Here is a 19,617-nt window from a genome sequence, read left to right as displayed (position 1 = left end):
CTGTTATGCCATAATACTTTAATGTAGTGAAGGAAACTGTTTTGCTCTTTCAGAACAATAAGGATGTTTTCTCAGTTAAGAAATCTTTTTCTGTTGAAGACTTTCAATCAAAATCTGATAGTGGGATCTTAAGAAGAATACCTGTAGGATCTGAAGCAACTCTGGTTTTAGTTGGAGCTCTGAATTTCCTTGATAAGCCAGCTGCCTCTTTTGTGAGACTCGCAGAAGGACATACTATGTCAAATTTAATTGAGGTAAGTTGTAATACTTTCCTTATTTCATTCCTCTCTTCCTTTTTTTCTGCTACAGTAAATAAAATCAACCTTTGACATATAATTTCTATCATGGTAAAAGAAATTGGCAGTTTCCTTGTCCTACACATGTAATTTAACTTATGCTTTAAATCTCTGAGCAATTATTCTGGTCACTTCAGTTTAGATATTGTTTGAGGTGTCCTAGCCCATTGGTAGATGGTAGAAAACTCATTGCCTACAGTAGATAATTTAATTTTCAGATGTAATCACTCGCACCATTAATATTGGAACTCAAAGTTGACTTGAAAAAGAGGTAAGTTTGTTCTCATCTGGAAGAATTCCTGATAACCTAATTCTAGAGATACCTGCAGACTAACCTTCTTTCTTCCCACACACAGACATCCCTGTCCAGTCTGCAGCCACTCAGCAGCTGGCAAAATCTACTAGCCACATGGAACTGGATCATGGTATTTGTTGCGCCCTGTGAGTGTGTTGTGTATTTGATGGACAGGACTTATGTGTAGTATATTAGTACTATGGATGGACTAAGGTTTTCTTGTTTTATATTTTATCACAAAATCTGGAAACCTCTTCTAGAGATGAAACATGGAACTGTGTCAAGCCACTTGCAAGCCTGTGTTAAACAGAGCAGTGGGATTTGAACCTGCAGTCTGTTTGTTGGAGAAGAGGCAACTGTTTGGCATTTGGACTGGTGATGATTGATTGTTAGCTGGAATGGGCTTTGAGCTAAATTTCTGGAGCAGTGTTGTTCGGTGAGTGTTTATAAGCATAAAGTCAGGGAAACGTGAATTTGATGAACAGGGAATGCTTTTGGGAGGGGGGATTAGAAGAGTGTGTGCAAATACTCAAAAAATAATTTCAATAATATGGGTTCAAAGGTATACTGTAATTTATGTACATTAATGACAGTCTTCCATAATAAGACGGAGAGCAGTTTTTGACTTTGGTAAATTCAACTTGAATTATCGAGTTAGACTATAAAGGATATTATGTTTTCAGGAAGGCTGGAAAGAACAGGATAAGTATCGTTGATTAGTATTGACAACTAATATGACTTGACAAGAAGTCAGTTAGGGATGTCAGAAGCAGTGTTTGATGCTGTATGGTGTGAAAAATACTCAGTTGCTGTTTTAGGTTAGGAGATTCAAATTAGCATAAGTGCACTGAATGGGTACTTTTGATGGTCTTCAACTATGAGGATAAAAATTGGAAGAAGAGACAAGTCACATGAATGGATGGAAACTGAATTTATGCAGCTAATCTGCTAAGAGATAATTACCTAAAACAACATGAGAAGGAATGAGAATGCTAGATCTTGTGTTATCAGTAGAGGTTACAAAGGTAACCAGTTTTCTTCTGATCAGAGACATGTTATTTCAACTTGAGAAATGAATTAACCATACGCCTGCATGCCTGCTCTTTGGTACGTGTTCAGTATGATACTTAGGGATAATGGTGAACAGAAAGTTGGTGGTCAGACATAGTATAAAAAGTAGAACAAAATAGCTCACAGGAATAATGTGAATTTGATGAACACACTTAAAGTAACAATTTGGAACTTATTATTCTTCATTATGAGGTTTTGATATAGCAACATCAGAGCTATTGTGTTAGATTTGCTCATTGTTTCTTGTGGATAAGCAAGTGTGGGGAGTTTCCAGAGCTAAGTTTGATGGGCGAAAGGACTTGTACAAGAAGGACGGTTTGCATCTGAATGGATGGTGTTCGGAGACTTGAAAAAGTGTTGTTGAAAGAAGTGAAAGTGGATGTGCAGAATCAGGGAAGCTAGAGCTTTTAGGAGGTAAATTGTTGAGTGGATATGCAGACATCAATGAAGCAGTTGAGTGTAAGAGTGTGTATAATATGCCTAAGTTAGTACCATCGATTAGTTAGTCAGTTAATTGGATCAATGCTATAGCGTGTAAAACTGCCATGCACATGTGGGGAAATGTAAATTTATGCAATTTAAGATAAATAGATTACAAACTGTGTACCACACTGATGGAATTCTACTCTAGGAAATAGATGCAGCTAAAGATCTAGGGGGGGAGGAAGACAGAGAGTGAAAGTTCAGAGAACAAATTGCTAAGGTTACTAAAGTAGCTAATAAGATTGCTTGGCTATTGAAGAACACACTACCAAACAGAGATAAAGAAGTTGTTATTCCACTTCATAAGGCCTGATACATCCATATCTGGATTACTGTGTGCTCAGGTCTGATCTCCTGGGTTTCTTGGGAGTGAGGAAGCAGTGGAGAAAATTCAGAAGTGAAGATGATGAGTGGTCTGTGGAATGATCCATATAAGGATAGATGGAGGGTGTGTGGATTGCAGAAGTTGATCGAAAGATATGATAGAAACATTTAATTTGCTTAAGTGGTTTTATAGGATCGATACAGGGGAAATGTTTCAGCACTTGGCTAGAGAGGCAGAACAGGAGGCCATCCTTGGAAGTTGAATGGACGTGAGGACTAGCTTTTTTTTGTTTGGAGAGTTGTAAATGAGTGGTGGTTGGCAGAGTCGGTTTTGAGTGCTTTGTCTGTTAATGGGTTTCAAGGAGAGGTATGGTAGATTGTGTCATTAATTTGTGTTTCCTCGATGTGGATAATGATTGTCAATTACTTCTTCCTCCTGTCATCAATCTGGGCAAGATGGCATTTTTTGGTCTCATCCCAGCATTTCATTGGTCCACCACTATTTCTATGATTGTTCCATTTGGTTCTGTAGTTTTTTATGGTTTTCATTATTGGTGTTCGGTTTCTTTATTTTGGTATATCTTCATTTCTCTTTTTATCTAGTCTAGTATAACTTGCTGTTCTCATATATTTAATTTCTGATGCAATGATTCTTTTTTTTTTTTTATCTTTTTGTCTTATTGTTCATGCTTCATTGCCACATAATGTTACAAAATGTCAGATAAGCACTATGGATTGAAAAGGTTACATACTGTGTATCACATAGTGATGTTATTGAATTGTAGGAGATTGATGAGGCTAGAGACTTGGGATAATGGGGAAAAGTTGGCCTTTTCTGTCTGGGGTTGCTCTCCAGTCATCCCTGCAATTGACCATAAGATCACATTGAATTAAGAGGATGGAACCATTGAAAAAAATCTCTCATAGCAAAAATGGACAGAATTTTATCTTTCCCTAGTGAATATTGCATAATGTGGGTGGCCTACACCACCTAACCAAATATTTGATATCTCCTAGAATTCCCCTTTCTAAATACAAAAATTGTCTGATTGAACAATAAAATTTCCACAGTACAATATTATAAAGCATTTGGATGTCATTTTGCTGGTTTTCAAATCCATGTTTCTTTCTAACATTCCATAAATGGTATTTTAATTCATTAATTATAAAAATCAAAATATTTTCTTCACATTGCTGACAGGTGGTGGGTACTTCAAAAAGAAAAAGAACCTGTTCTGTTGTAAGTAATGGAATGCACAATATCTGCTCGAAATGCACAGAACAAGAGGGCAGCTGTAGAATGCCTGTTCTACAGTTGCCAATCGGTAACAGATGTCACAGCTTGGATCTCTGATGTTAAAATACCTCCATTTGATGGTATTGACTGGAAGGCGGTCATATGCAATTCTCCGAGCAAGATCCCTCCTATTAGCGTATCCTTGGAACTTGAATAAGTTATGAAACAAATTGTTATTGTTTCATAACTTATTAGGGTACGTTCAGGTCAAAAGATTTTAAAGATTTATTTATGCCAAATTTTACTATTTTTAATGGAAAGAATGTCAATGCCAGAATGTTGTAGCAATCTTAGAATTAAGCACAAAATATTGTAGTATTCAGGAAAAATCTCAGCTTTTCGACATTTATAATCATTTACTCTAAACAGGGCTAGATGAAACCCCAGGCAGTACAGGAGAAGGTCTGCACATATGTGATTTGTATTCAATATTTTATGGATTTTTCAAGCTGTCTTGCTTAATAGCAGAATTTTAAGACTGGAAGCCCAAATTTTCCAGGCTTCTTTGATAGTTGAAGAAATTCCTTTTTAACTACTTGGTATCAGCTGGACCAAAAAAAAAAAATTGCACAGGATTACTATATAACTGCTTTTCTTCAGCTTTTGTGATATTATGTGTCTGATTAATTTATTATGTACAACTGAGTAGGGAAGATTATGGTTCTGAGTACTATGGCTTTAGAAGAAAAGGAAAATGGTCCTATTTTCTTGTCTTCTAAGGTTCCGATGTTTTTGTATGTAAGTTCTTGAACTGGTAATATTGGATAAGTGGAGAAGGTAATTCCAAGTATAATGAGGGGTTGTCTCTTAGGGGTTAGTCCAAAAGGAATGCCTCCAAGATCCCACTTTCCAAAAACTTAGATCAGTTAATCCACTGATCTATCTGAATTTTTCTGAAATACCAAAAAATGTGTATGTGGAATCATTATCCTTCAAAATGCCTATTTGCTTGTAGTTGAAGGAACTATTATTCCTCGCACAGCATGTGTATTGTTGACTTCCTGTAAGAAAGGTTCAAGAACCAATGCAAACAGCAGTGGATAAGAGGAGCAACCTTGCTTGACTTCTTTTTGAATTTTGGCCTGGTCTGACAGGAACCCATTAACTAGGAGGTGAATTGGCATAGGCTCCTTTGATAATGAATAGCAGCTTTTAAACCACACCAATTTGCTGGAGGATGTGGAACAGAAAGGGATGCCAGACATTATCAAATGCTTGAGTAAGGTCTACTGATAGCACTGCCATCGATTTCTTTTCTTATTAACTAAGTGGAGTAGATCATGTAGCAGAAACAGATTGAATTCTACTGCTCAGCCTGGACCTCTATACACCTGTTTTAATTATGTATCTCATTCCCACTTTGAACCTGTTATTGATAATGTGGAAAGATATTTTTTAGTCAGTATTAGATACTCCATTAGGTACTCCATACACCTGTGTGCCTTTAATTATGTATCTCATTCCCACTTTGAGCCTGTTAGTGATAATGCAGAATAATATCTTGTAGTCAGTATTAGATAGAGAAATAGGTCTCCAGCTGCTGGTTAAGTGTGATCTCTATTAGCTTTTGGAATGACGGTATGGGTTGCTAAAAATTCACTTGGTTTGTGTCCTGATGAGAGAAAAAAATTAAACAGTATAACTATAATGGGAAGAAAAAAATCCCAGGTTTCACGGTAAAGTTCTATCCCTAGACCATGTGCCTCCTAAACTTCATCTCCCTATCCACCAAAACTCCCAAGTTCCTGGCCTCATCAATCTCCTGGAGTACATTTCCACCAATGTGGTATACTGCTGCTAATCTTTTCACCCCAAAATGCATAACCTTCATTTTGTCACATTAAATTGACATCCATTCTCCTTAGCCCAGAACTCCAATCTATCCAAATCATCCTGCAAGATTTTGACATCTTCTGCATTCACTATTGCCCTACCCAACCTTTGCATCATCAGCGAACAAATGAACCGTTCCTCTTAGATCCTTCCATATATCGTAATGAACAAGTTAAACAGTAGTGGTCCAAGAACAAAACCCTGCGGCACACCACTAGTCACAGGCCGTCTTTTGGATTCTACTCCTGAATAAACTACTCTCTGATATCTCTCCATCAACCACCCACCTATCCATCGCGTCAACCCTCTATCCATTCCCATATGCTGTAGTTTACGGATTAGAATTCCATGTGGTATCCTGTCAAAGGCCTTAGCCAGGTCCATCAGTATCACTGTAAACCCATTACCCTTATCCAGTTCAGCCATCACTGGGTTATAAAACTTGAACAAGTTACTGAGGCATGATCTACCCTTCACAAAGCCATGCTGTCCCCTGTACAGTATCTCATTTTCAACAATCCATTCCTGTATATTTCCCTTGACTACTTTCTCCAAGACCTTGACAATGACTCCTGATATGCTGATTGGTCGGTAATTTGCAACAGTAGTCTTGGATCCTCCTTTATGCAGTGGAACTATTTTCCCCCGGGATCTTAGGAGTAGTGGTTCTTCAGTATCTTAGGAGTAGTGGTTAAGATATTAGAGAAATTGGCAAAAGACAGAATTCATGACCGAGTGGATAGGAATATGATAACTAATTTGCTTACTTCTTATAATCAAGTGACAATGGAGTGGCTACTCAGTGAATGATTAAATGAAGATGATGTAGAGATCCTTTAGGATGACTTAAATGGATGACTTGAAGAATGGGCAAAGGTCAATGGCTGCCAGTTTAATGTGGCCAAATGTAAAGTGATGCACTTTAGGAAGAGATCAGAAGCTGTGTACTATATTGATGGAGCTGACCTGCAGGTATCTGATGAGGCCAGGTACTTGGGATTGATTTTGGATAGGGTGTTGAAGTATAGAGAGTATATTGCAAAAGTAAGCAATTAGCACATCAAATTATGTTGTTGTTGAAAAACACTAACAAGCAGGGATAGAGAGGTTATTATTGTTCTATATAAGGCTTTAATAAGGCCACATGTTGACTGCTGCAGACAGATCTGGATTCCTGGATTCTGTGAGGTGAAGAACTTGTGCAGAGGGTCCATAGGTGAGTAACAAGGATTTGGCAGGTCTGTGGAATGCTCCCTACAATAATAGATTGATGGTCTGTATGCTTCAAAAATTAGCTCACAGGCAAAAAATGAGGAGATATGATAGAAGCATTTATGTTATTATAGAGGTTTTATAGGATTGACACTGAAGACTTTTTTCAGTACATGGCAAGCAGGTAGAGAACGGGGAGTGGGGGCTTCACCAGTGGAAGTTGTGTAAAAGTGTGGTTAGAAATGGTGTTAGGACTACGTTTTCTGCTAGGAGAGTGGTGAATGATGGAATGAGTTACCAGTGGTGGTTGTGGATGCTTCATCAGTTAATGAGCTTAAGGAAAAGTATGAAAGGTATGTTTGAATAATAGATCTCCCACGATGAGTCTTCTGATTCCAGTGAGATATATGTATAATAGTAATAATAATGAAATATGGAAGGTTTGTGTTTTGTTAATGATGAAGTTGATAACATTGTCCTACCCCCATCCTCCATTCAGTATATCAAGGAGATCAAAACGTTGATTATGGCAAATCATGTAGCTTAGAACATGAGTACTGCCAAGTTTTTCATTTGATAAAGGAAAATGGACTACTATACTTAGCAGAACTAAGGATAGTACACTATTTGTTCGTGATTCAATATCTTATTCATGATTTTTCCATTTTGAATAGAAATGAAGTGAGGATAAGGACATGATAACTTTATGGCTGATTTTATACCTCTTGGATAGGTTGATTATAGTCTAGTAAGTGGTAGATGCCAGATGAGTATGAAAAGCAGTAAACACAATATAGCCTACACACCCGATAGTCAGCTTTGATATCTGGTCGTTTTGTATCAGGGTACCTCTGGTTGAGACTATTATCATAGGAGTTCTCTCCAGACATAGTGGAAATGTTTGATTTTGTCATGAACTCAGGCTATTTCATCTACAGAAACCATTTCTACAAACAGATTGAAGGAACAGCTATGGGAAGCTTCTTGTCACTTGTACTAGCCAATTTCTACTTGGACCATCTTGAGGAATCTCTGTTCTCTTCAATACAACTCCAACCTTCCTTTTGGGTACGATATGTGGCTGATATGTTTGTCATCTGGCCAACTCAGAAGTATCTCTACCTACATTTTTAATCAACACCAAAAGCTTTCATCCACACATCAACTTCACCATGGACAAAGAAAAAGATGAAAAATGAGCCTTCCTGGTCGTCCTCATTTTCCATATCCCTTCTGGAATTACTTGTTACACCTATTCACCATAAACCTTCCTTCACAGACTGCTACATACAATAAGATTCAGCACATCATCCATCTCAAAAAAATAAGCACCTTCAAATCTTTGCGCAACAGAGCACATGTTCTTGTTCTCTGCTCCAATTTCCAAGTTCTCCAACGAGAATTTAGCATCATCCAATGCTTCATACTATATAGAATGGTTTCACCTCAAGGAAGTTTAAATGCATCCTGGACACTTACAAGCCCATTCACAAGAACCTCCATACCTGTATGGTCAATCCATATCCCATAATCAGAGTTATGGAACATTTTGTTGAAAAACCTACAAGAATGCAAATTTTGTATCAACAACAATAAACCTGAAATATCTTGCCTTGCTGAGCATGAAATGGATACTGACCATAATATCCTCTGGTCCCATACTCGCCTTTTACATCAGTGCAGATTTATCTTTGAGTGGTTAAAGAGTGCTGAAGCACTTCTACAGTGTCCAAATTTAAATCAGAATGACTGCCTCTCTGTTGCCAAGATTAAGGAGTCTCACCCTCATAAGTGACAAGCAATAGTGTTTCCTTCCTTTTTTTTTTTAATTTCAATCAATTAATTTTTAACTTGGGCTTGAATTCTAAGTTTATTTTATTTTGTAACCATCTGCAAGGTGGCATTCTGTCATGTAGCTCAGCTCTGTAAATAGGATTAGCATTCTTTGTTTTAGCTTCACTTTCTGATTATGCTCATGCACTGATGATGACCAGTTAAAGAAAAATTAACGTTATATCATTATACAACTTTCAGTGTTCACCTTGATTCTCTGACAAAAACAGAAATGACTCTTATGGAGTTAGGTGATGCATGAACTTCATTTCTCATTACTGATTTGTACCATCATAGTACAGGTTTGGTTTCAGCCAATACACAATACTGTTTAGCCAGATTCTGAGAAGTACTTGTTTGTTTAGCTTCTAGTGGATATTCACTCTTAAGGGAATGAGAGAGAAATAATTGGGCACTGAGTCAGAAGTCGCTGTGAGCTCTGCCTGCTATGTACAGGTATCCTCCTAATTATCTAGCTTCAACCCTTAAGCAGGTTATCGACATTTCCTGATATGTTGTGATCATGTTCGTATCGATATTAGTTTCTGTCAACAATTTTATTTAGCCTGTTAGTTTTTAGGTCTCCAATATGGTTAACTCATATTTCTACCTTCTCAGGCATTCTGAACTAAACCTTCCTTTAGAACTTTTCCCTTCTATTTTTGTTCCATACACTTGGCTTGCTAATATTTCTTTCCATCTGGTTGAAGACACGTAAAAATGAAGATTTTTTTTTTTATACATAGTTTTACATTTTTGAAGTGTTTGTGATCTTTTATATATATTTATGAGATTAAAAGAGGACCTAGACAGTTTCATATAACAACTTAAATATAACATCGTATTTAAGTAATTTTAGATCGAAACTTGATTGAGGTAATTAGGTATTGTATAATGATATGTAATGTTTCCCCCCACACACCCTCCACTTCTGAAATATCTCTATTTCATTGAAATACATTGAACATTTATCAGTTATTCATTATATTACAACCTTAAATTATTTAAATTATTATGTGAGGCTGTGCACATAATCCATTGATTTTGCTGTGTGATATATCTTGAGGTTATCAAAGAGAAGAAACTGAGTATGTTGAAAATAAAGAGAAATATCACTTGATGGGGGGATAGAAGAAGAAGGAGAGGAGTGCCAAGATGAAAATCCTGTGGGATCCTAGATGTTACGTGATTTGTTGTATGTGTTGGTGGTGTCATCGACTTTTTCGAAGTGCTTCCTTTTGAACAGATAACTGTTAAAGCATTTCAAGAAATTGTCAGTAAAACCATAACTCTAAAGTTTGGTAATGTATATCTTGAAGAAACCCATGTTGCAGAATTTTCAGTTTGTAACAAATTGGAGAAATCACATCATAAATTATATTTGTATTCAAAATGTTTAGGAATAATCGATTGAATACATATTGGTTTGTTACTATTAATTGACAAAGCAGTTCAAATTAATTTTCTCCAAAGAAACTCACTCAATCACAGGACTTATTTTATTTCATGTGCAAACTACAGAAAATGTAAGAGCATACATATAATACACATAACAGAGAATTCTTTGGGAGGGAGGTGAAAGATTGAAACTTTTGGAGAAGGAAGAGTAATGGGGTGTGAGCCGTTTTGACAGTGTGCCATCTTCGGAGCTCATGGGGGGAAGTCTTTCCCCCCATGAGCTCCAAAGATGACAAGCTCCCAAAGAATTCTCTGCCCACCCTTAGCAAACCTGGTTTTCACATTCACACACCTCCTGCTTCACCAAAAATTCTTCCACATCTCTCCATCCCCACTTTTCCACCCCCCCCCTTCCTTTCAGTCATACTGTAACCACAGATAAATGTATATCATCATACGGCAGATGCCGCTGAATAAGAAGACAACCAGCAACACCCTACAATGGTATGTCCGAATTATTCTTCATATACTGTTTTTAAAACATCAGTAATGTCCTAAAAATTGAGGGAAAAGCCAGTGACATTATAAAAAAAAGGGATACTCCTAAACAAAAATAGGCTAAAATAGCCATAAAAATAATATTTACTTAGAAGAGTAACATGGAATTTTTCCAGAAATAGTACCTATGACTTAATTATTTTCTTATATACATTTTATTAATTATGTATTTATTTGCAATTAGATTGGGTTAAACTTTTAATAAAATACTCATGTTTTCCTTTTTTTTTTTTAAGGTTCCTATACCTATAAGGTTTTTATTTGTGGTTCTTGGACCTGTGAAGTGTGATTTAGATTACCATGAAGTTGGACGTTCAATGTCAACACTGATGTCTAATAGGGTATGATCTTATACAGTTGATTTAATGAGATTGATTATATATATATTTACAATAGAAGAAAATATTCTTTTTCCAATGAAAAAGTTCATGTAAAAAAGAATATTTTCACTATTATGCAAATATTTTATAATTGTTGAAATTGAAATTTGCAAAACGTTTATTATAGTACAATGTTCCAAAATAACCCTGTTTGTTCATAAAAGTAGGATTCTTAGTTTATCTGACCACACAATCACGCACAGTAGTGTGAATGCACTTTATCTTTCAAACTTGCATGAACATAATTGTATATATAAAAAAAAAACTAATGTACATGCTTAAGTAAGAAATTATAAATTATCCTATGCTTTCACGTTTATTTCTCTTAAATACACTGTGGCATTTGATCACTCGGAGAAATAGTTTTCTTTGCAATATTCACAAATCTTTGCTGGCTGCATGTTGACTAGTTCTCTGACTGGTGTAGGAAAATGTGTTCTTACACATTATTATTATGATGATGATGATGATGATTCAGGACCTCCATAGAGTCACAAGACTCATTATGGGAGGCCCACCATGGAAAACACAGTCTATTACACCATTCCTTGAACTCATTCATTATTTGTGCTATCACCACGTTTCAGGCAATGCATTCACCAGTTCAATTACCCTCCATGTAAAGAAACCACTTCTTTCACTCTTACTCCAGATTTTTTTCTTCCGCAACTTCCAGAGATGGCCCTATGTCCTCGTTGCTTCCCCTAGTTCCATCAAATGAAAGAACTCCCCAGTGTGAATCCTGTAACTACCTCTCAACAGTTTAAATGTCTCAATCATATCACCTCGCCTTCTTCTGTCTACCAGACATTGCATTCCATTTTCCCTCAGTCTATCCTCATAATTAACATTGTATAATCTTGTAAAATTGATATCATCTTTGTCATCTGTTTCTGCACACCTTTTCCAAGGTTAATTTATCTCCATCAAATCCTATGGACCAAATTGGAGCACAATAGTCAATGTTTGATCTAATGAGAGCTTTATAAATTGAATGATAACTGTTTTTTTATCTCTAAAGGTCAGTGTCCTTCTCAGTATTGCAGCAATCCTCTGGGTTGCCTTCACCACCTTTACTCATAGTTCCTCCAATGCAGTATGCAGCCTCTCTTTGATGTATCTCAAACTTCAAGACTTTACATTTAGTTGAATTAAACTGAATCCCCCATTCATTTGCCCATCTATACAGTTTATTCAAATCCTCTTGAAGGGCTACCACATTAGCTGTATTACTAATAACTCTTCCCAGCTTCACATCATCTGTGAAAAATCATATTCCCCTTCAATATATTGACAATGTCACTGATACAAAGTTAAACAATACAGGACCTGGTACTGAGCCTTGTGGAACTCCACTTATAACCATCTGCTTATTAGATATTGCTCCCTCATACAGGTATCTCTGATACCTGTCAGATAGCCAGTCCCTTATCCAATTCACTAACCTGACATTCAAACCCATGTGCTACAACTTAAATATCATCTTATCATGTGGCACCCTGTCAAATACTAGTAATTAATTTACGGAATTGACAACGCATATAAAGTAAATAAATTAAAGATAACTTTAATGAATCACTTCTATATTTCGGCCATGTCACATTGCCATCTTCAGGAACATAAAGATATGGTATGTGCACTAAGGAACTAACAAAGCAAATGAGGAAGAAAATAAGAACTAATTTTGTTCCTAAAGTCCTAATGGTGCCCTCTTGCGGGCTAATTTGGTAGTCTTGGCAGTTGGGCTGAAGTTCTCAAAATGAAAGTCTCCCAAATTTGGGGCAGTTTCATGCACCCAAATTTGTTGAGGTTAGGAACGTTTTTTTAGAGCTGCTGAAGATTCTTTGAATAGTCTTTCGTATTTAAACTTGCTGCGATGGATTATTTTTGTCTTCTTCCAACGAATTTTATGGTGGGTATCTAAGGCATGGTCTGCCAGTCCAGAGCGGCTGTAATGGTGAAAACGGATGTAGTCTTGGTGTTCTGAAATCCTGATATTTGTTGTTCTGCCTGTTTGGCCAAAGTAGGACTATTTGCAGCTGCAAGGGACCTGGTATACACCAGGTAGGTCTAGGGGAAGTGGTTGGTCTTTGGTAGAGCGGATAAGAAAGTCACTTCTTGGCCTGTGGAAGTCACCAACAAACTTAAACCTTATAACTCTAGACCTCCCCGATTATATGGACTCCCAAAAATACATAAACAAAATGTGCCATTACGTCCCATAGTGGATGGCATTGATTCCCCCACATATAAATTAGCCAAACATTTAGCCAAAACGCTCACACACTACACTGGCAACACACCATCACACATAAAAAACTCGGCCCACTTTAAAGCCAGTATAGAAAACCTCACACTCCAACATACTGACATAATGGTCAGTTTTGATGTCTCCTCCCTATTCACTAATGTCCCACTCAAAGAAACCTTTGAGCTCATCCAAGCCAAGTTTCCTCCCGATATCTCAGCCCTATTTCAGTTCACAATGAACTCAGGCTATTTCGTTTGGCAAGGAAAGTTCTACAAACAGATTGAGGGGACAGCCATGGGTTCACCACTTTCCCCACCCTTGGCCAATTTCTTTATGGAGACATTTGAAGAGAAAGCCTTAAACTCCGCCCCACAAAAACCCACTATTTGGCTTCGTTATGTGGATGATGTGTTTGCTATTTGGCCACATGGCTCAGATACACTCCACTCCTTCCTAACACACTTAAACAACCAACATCCCAGAGTCCAGTTCACCTTAGAAAAAGAGGAAAACAACACCCTCCCCTTCCTAGACACTTTAATCACCCGCCAGCTTGATGGATCTTTGGTTTTCTCTGTTTACAGAAAACCCACCCACACTGGCAGATACATTCACCAGCAATCTCCCCCCCCCCCCTCACAACAATATGGGGTGATAAAAACACTATATAACAGGGCAAAATTAATCTGCTCAGATGACAAGGCCCTGACTATGGAACTAAACCACATCCTCAACACTTTCTTAGCCAATGGCTACAACCCCAAAAAAATCCAAAAAATACTAAAACCTATAAACCACAACCCCCCTCCCCCCCCTCCACAATAAAGACTACACCAAGTCTATCACTATCCCCTACATCCAGGGCACCTCTGAAAAAATAACTAATATCCTCAAAAAATATGACCTTACTTCCTGTTACAGACCATATAAAAAGTTGGCATCCCTTATCCGCTCTACCAAAGACCAACCACTTCCCCTAGACCTACCTGGTGTATACCAGGTCCCTTGCAGCTGCAAATTGTCCTACTTTGGCCAAACAGGCAGAACAACAAATATCAGGATTTCAGAACACCAAGACTACATCCGTTTTCACCATTACAGCCGCTCTGGACTGGCAGACCATGCCTTAGATACCCACCATAAAATTCGTTGGAAGAAGACAAAAATAATCCATCGCAGCAAGTTTAAATACGAAAGACTATTCAAAGAATCTTCAGCAGCTCTAAAAAACGTTCCTAACCTCAACAAATTTGGGTGCATGAAACTGCCCCAAATTTGGGAGACTTTCATTATGAGAACTTCAGCCCAACTGCCAAGACTACCAAATTAGCCCGCAAGAGGGCACCATTAGGACTTTAGGAACAAAATTAATTCTTATTTTCTTCCTCATTTGCTTTGTTAGTTCCTTAGTGCACATACCATATCTTTATGTTCCTGAAGATGGCAATGTGACATTGCCGAAATATAGAAGTGATTCATTAAAGTTATCTTTAATTTATTTACTTTATATGCATTGTCAATTCCGTAAATTAATTACCAGTTATGTCTAACCAACGTATAAGTCTTACTACTAGAGTCAAATACTATGTAAAATCCAAAAGAAACTAACAGAATATGCCTTTCCCTCATCAACCGCTCTTGTTATTTTTATAAAGGGCAATCATATTACTAAAAAACAGAGTGCCCCTTAACAAATGCATGCTGACTCTTACAGATATCGTTACCCTCACCTGCCCAATGCTGTATATTCATATTAAGAATTTATATAGACACAACACACATGTTAAAATAATTATCCTTACTTTCATGCTTACACGGCGATCAGAATACATTATGAAAATTATGGATACAACTACCTTGTTAGAGTAAAACTTTAGTTTAATATAAACTAAAATATACACTCAACGTTTCAACCTTCACATTAAGGTCTTCTTCTGGAGTATACGTATATATACAAAGAAACAAGCTGCACTACAATCCACCTGGCATGATAAAGTTACTGATCAACCATTAAAACTATTTGCCAGACCTCTGGTGCTTTAAAAAAAAAAAAAAACACCCTCACTACATCAAAGCTAGAGTACTGTTATTATTATTATCTATTAGGTTACAAAGTTAAATTAAGCTGAAGAGTAACATGTTCATATAGAAAATAACAGATAAATAAATAAACAGAAAATAAAATTACTTATATAAGTATACATATAAATTGCAACTGGTATAGATAGTGGCCAATAAAAAATGAAAAATTACCTAGAGTCCTAAAGTCAGAGTTTGCTGGAAACTAAGTGGGCTGAATGTGTGCCATCCAAATTCTTGGGATTTTTAAGTCCCCATTATTATTAAGATTAGGATGGTTAATCACAATTTCACAGGCTTCTTTAAATTTCCGTTCATACCAAGTTTTTGTATGATGCAAAGAACAGGTACTTTTCCAATTCACGCTCTTAACACCCTACATCGAATTGATTGCTTCTAATATAGGATAGATAGGGGGTGCTTAAGGGTCAAAGCTGTATAACTAAGAGAAGCCTTCCACATAACCTTTAAAGGAATGCAGAGAACCGACCAGGGCTTCTGACCTAATATCCAATCCTCACCGTCTCATGGTGCACCCTGTTGGGTATCTACCTGGATACTGAACGAACAAGGATGGGCTTGCAATTCGGGATTTAGCCGATCAAATTATATTCTTATTGGCTTAAACCAAAATACAAAATGATGGTACAACACGACAAAATTTCATGCCGGCTGGGGCATTGCCCGGTTAAACAAGGCTCCCCACCACCACCCATTATTTTCACCAGGGAAACATTGTGAACAGCGAAAAGTCAGCTACTGCAACAAATCTGAAAACTCTCCAACTCAACATCACCAGAGTTAAAGATTGGTACTATCAACATAAGAAACCTCAATGACATAGAAATGGAGCTAGCTGAGGAATTAGATAAGTACCAGATCGACATAATAGGCATGACTGAAGCATAAAAGAGAAAAGCTGGTGAGATCTTTCTGAGCAATAAATACAAATTGTTATAATCAGGCAATAACAATCAAGGAAAAGAAGGGGGTAGCCATAGTATTCAACATTAAATGCGAGGCTAATCTTCTTGAATGGCAAGCAGGCAGTCTCAAGTAGAGTGATATGGGCAAATATCATAATGGGGAACTGGACAATGAGACTTATTTGTGCCTAATAGTCCCACAGAAGGTTCTACTAAGGTAGAAGTGGAGGAATTTTTTGAGGCTTTAGAGAAAGCAACTGACACAATGAAAAAGGAAAAATTGGCAAATATCTGTTGGATTTCTGCTCAGGACATGGACTGGTTATTATTAACACCATGTTCCAACATATAAATGCGCACAAATTCACATGGAGAGAAGAGGCTAGGAATAAGAAAAGTCTCATTGACTATGTTATTGTTGATAGTGATGTTTTCTCCCTGGTGCAGGACACCAGAGTGTACAGAGGATTTGAAATTGGAAGTGATCACTATTTAACTTGAGCAGGATAAAATTGAATTTTGTATTGAAAAGAATAACATGTAAGAAAGTTTTAAAGCGAATAAAAGTTGAGCAGCTCTCAGATGTGAACTGTAGACTAAAATACACAAAGATTATTCAAGAAAAAATAAAAGAGCTTGAGAACAGGAACCAAACCCTGGAGATTCAATAGCAAGCCTTAAAGAAATCCCTGATTGATTCAGCCAGAGAGGCATGTGGTGAGGTTGTCAGGAAGGATAGAAAAATCAGAACTAGATATTGGACAAAGGAAGTTAAAGAGGCAGTGAAGGAAAAGAAGAAAGCATACCAGAAGTTCCTGGCAAATAAGTCCACTTGTGCTCTTAGAGAATACAGAGACAAATGTAAGAAAGCTAAACACACTGTGTAAAACTGGCTGAACAAAATTCATGGGTGGTCTTTGGCACGAACATAAAAAATAAATATCAAGAAGGTGGCAAAATATTCTGGAGGTTGTTGAAGAAGCTTAGAAATGGAGGAAAGAGTGCTGTAAAAGGACTTTGAGATGATAAAGGTGACATGAAAACGGGAGAAAAAGATATCCTTGAAGTATGGAGTAATTACTTTGAAAAATTGCTAAATGAAACAAGCAGTGATAGCACACTGGTAAAAATCACTCAAAAGGCATATAGTCAGGAATACATATCCATACTTGAAGTAGAAAAAGCTATCAAAGGCTTGAAATGTGGAAAGCAGCAAGAGTAGATGATATTTGATCAGAAATGCTGAAGTAAGGTGGTACAATAGTCTTACAGTGGCTGCACTGCATAGTTCAGAAGTTCTGGACAGAGTGTTCCTGGTAAGATTTATGGAAGTATACTTGAGAAACAGTTGAGAAGAATTGTGGAAGAAAAGCTTGGTGAAGAACAAGCTGGATTCAAGTCAAATACAGGCTGTCAGGATCAGATCTTCACTTTATGACAAATAGTTGTAAAACCATGGGAATATAACAAAGATCTGTATTTAAATTTTGTCGATCTGTAAAAGGCATATGACAAGGTTCCAAGAGAGAAGCTATTCAATACGCTACAGTTATATGATGTCAATGGGGCATTATATCAAGCAGTACTTAGTCTTTATTTGAGTTGTAAGTCAGCAGTTAGAATTGAAGGAAGTACAGGAAGATGGTTTAATGTTAAATCTGGTGTCCGACAAGGATATACATTATTCCCTTTGTTATTCATTATCTATATGGATCACATTATGAAGGAAAGTGGTATTAAACCTGATATCAAAATTGGAGATGTTAATGTCAGCTTTATGCAGATGATGTTATACTTCTAAATAAATCTGCTACAAGCCTGCAAGATTCCCTGACTAAATTGAATAACTGTTGTAATAGATATGGTATAAAGGTCAGGAACAAAAAGACAAAGACAATGAAAATTGGCAGAATTGTTGAAAAGTCAACTGTGTTGTGAATGGAGAACATGTGGAACAAGTAAAACATTTCAGCTACTTAGGCACGATTTTTAGTGAAGATGGTAAATTAAATATGGAAATGGCAACAATCAACAAAGCTGGTATGGTGGGATGTCAATTGAATAAATTCATATGGAATAAGAGAGAAATTAGTCGGAACACTAAATTAGCTGTATACAAGACAGTGTTCAAACCAGTTTTAACTTATGGATCTGAGAGCTGGGTCCGAAGTAAAACACTTGACCAAAGACTAGAGACTGTAGATATGAGAGTCCTGAGAAAGATTAGAGGCGTGAATGAACAGATGGCATCAATGGCAAAATGATATTAAAAAGAGATATTAGGAAAGAACTTGACATTGTCAGCATCCAGGAATGTGTTAACAGAGCTAATCTCAGGTGGTATGGAAGTACATTCTGTTCACTTAAACAGAATGTGCAGGGAAAGATTAGCAAAACAAGTGTTCTCTGCTAGGTTGACAGGAAAAACGACCCAGAGGAAGACCAACATATAGGTGGATTGATATCGTACAAAGTGCCTTAGATGATTGAAATCTGATAATGTTGGAGTGTATTATCGAATGTATTACTTTCCTAATAAGTAACTGACTGATTTGGAGGAAAATTGTAGATAGGAAGTTAGTAATGATGTAAATTTTTCATGTAGTGCTATATCCTGTACACCCCTTGAGGGTACATGGCAGGAATTTGATGATGATGATAATATAGGGTAGGCATTTCAGAGAAAATAGACAGAACACTGAAAATTATGTCATAAATACAACATCAAGACTACCTTCAAACCCCTGAGTAAATTAAGAAATTTACTCAGTTCTTCCAAAGGTCCTCTTCCACACCTGGCCCATCCAAGGGTTTGCAAAATCCAATGTACATGTAACCTACCCTACATAGAAGAAACAGGACACTTTATCCTAATCAGAAAATATGAACACAAACGAAACATTAAATACCTCCATTATGTAAAAGCAGGCCTATCAGACCATGCACTTCAAACATACCATAGAATTGACAGGAAAGGCACCAAGTTTCTACACTATACCAAAACCTGCTTTGAGAGAAAATTCAAAGAAGCCTGTGAAATGCTAAAACACAATCTAAACTTGAACAAACAAAAATGACGGACCAATCATTCCAAGATTGTGGAGGACCCACCTGCAACCCTTATAGCAACCGGATTAAAGATTAATAAGTAGCTTAGATTCATTTTATCTTTGTAAAGTGCAGTGGCATGTAGCTTGTATCTTATGCATATGTATTTTCCTGATGATGACCTCAATAAAGAGGTCTAAAAGTCGAATGTATTACTTTCCTAATATGCCTAAAGTGAAGTAATTATTTTCACATGTCTGTTGTGTCTCCATAAATTCTTAACTATGAATGCTGACCATCGTATAATCTTAAAAGAAACAATGCTGTATATGA

General features: G+C 36.9%; 1 protein-coding gene across 6 annotated transcripts in view; it reads left to right on the top strand.

Moving 5' to 3' along the window:
- The window catches only part of Ae2 (anion exchange protein Ae2), an 834,322-nt gene that overhangs the window by 487,802 nt on the left and 326,903 nt on the right, over nucleotides 1–19,617 (top strand). For all 6 annotated transcript variants that reach the window (XM_090404845.1, XM_090404844.1, XM_090404848.1 and 3 more), the window contains 2 exons: nucleotides 54–254; nucleotides 10,837–10,941. In XM_090404845.1, coding sequence (XP_090260971.1) covers nucleotides 54–254; nucleotides 10,837–10,941 — 306 coding nt within the window. The remainder of the gene's footprint in view (nucleotides 1–53; nucleotides 255–10,836; nucleotides 10,942–19,617) is intronic.

The sequence above is a fragment of the Typopeltis vanoorti genome, chromosome 15, assembly GCF_054136105.1.
Source record: "Typopeltis vanoorti isolate ZY-2024b chromosome 15, IOZ_Tvanoo_1.0, whole genome shotgun sequence".
Lineage (NCBI taxonomy): Eukaryota > Metazoa > Arthropoda > Arachnida > Uropygi > Thelyphonidae > Typopeltis > Typopeltis vanoorti.
Note: the sequence above shows the minus strand (reverse complement) of the source record. Positions and strands in the feature narration are given on the sequence as shown.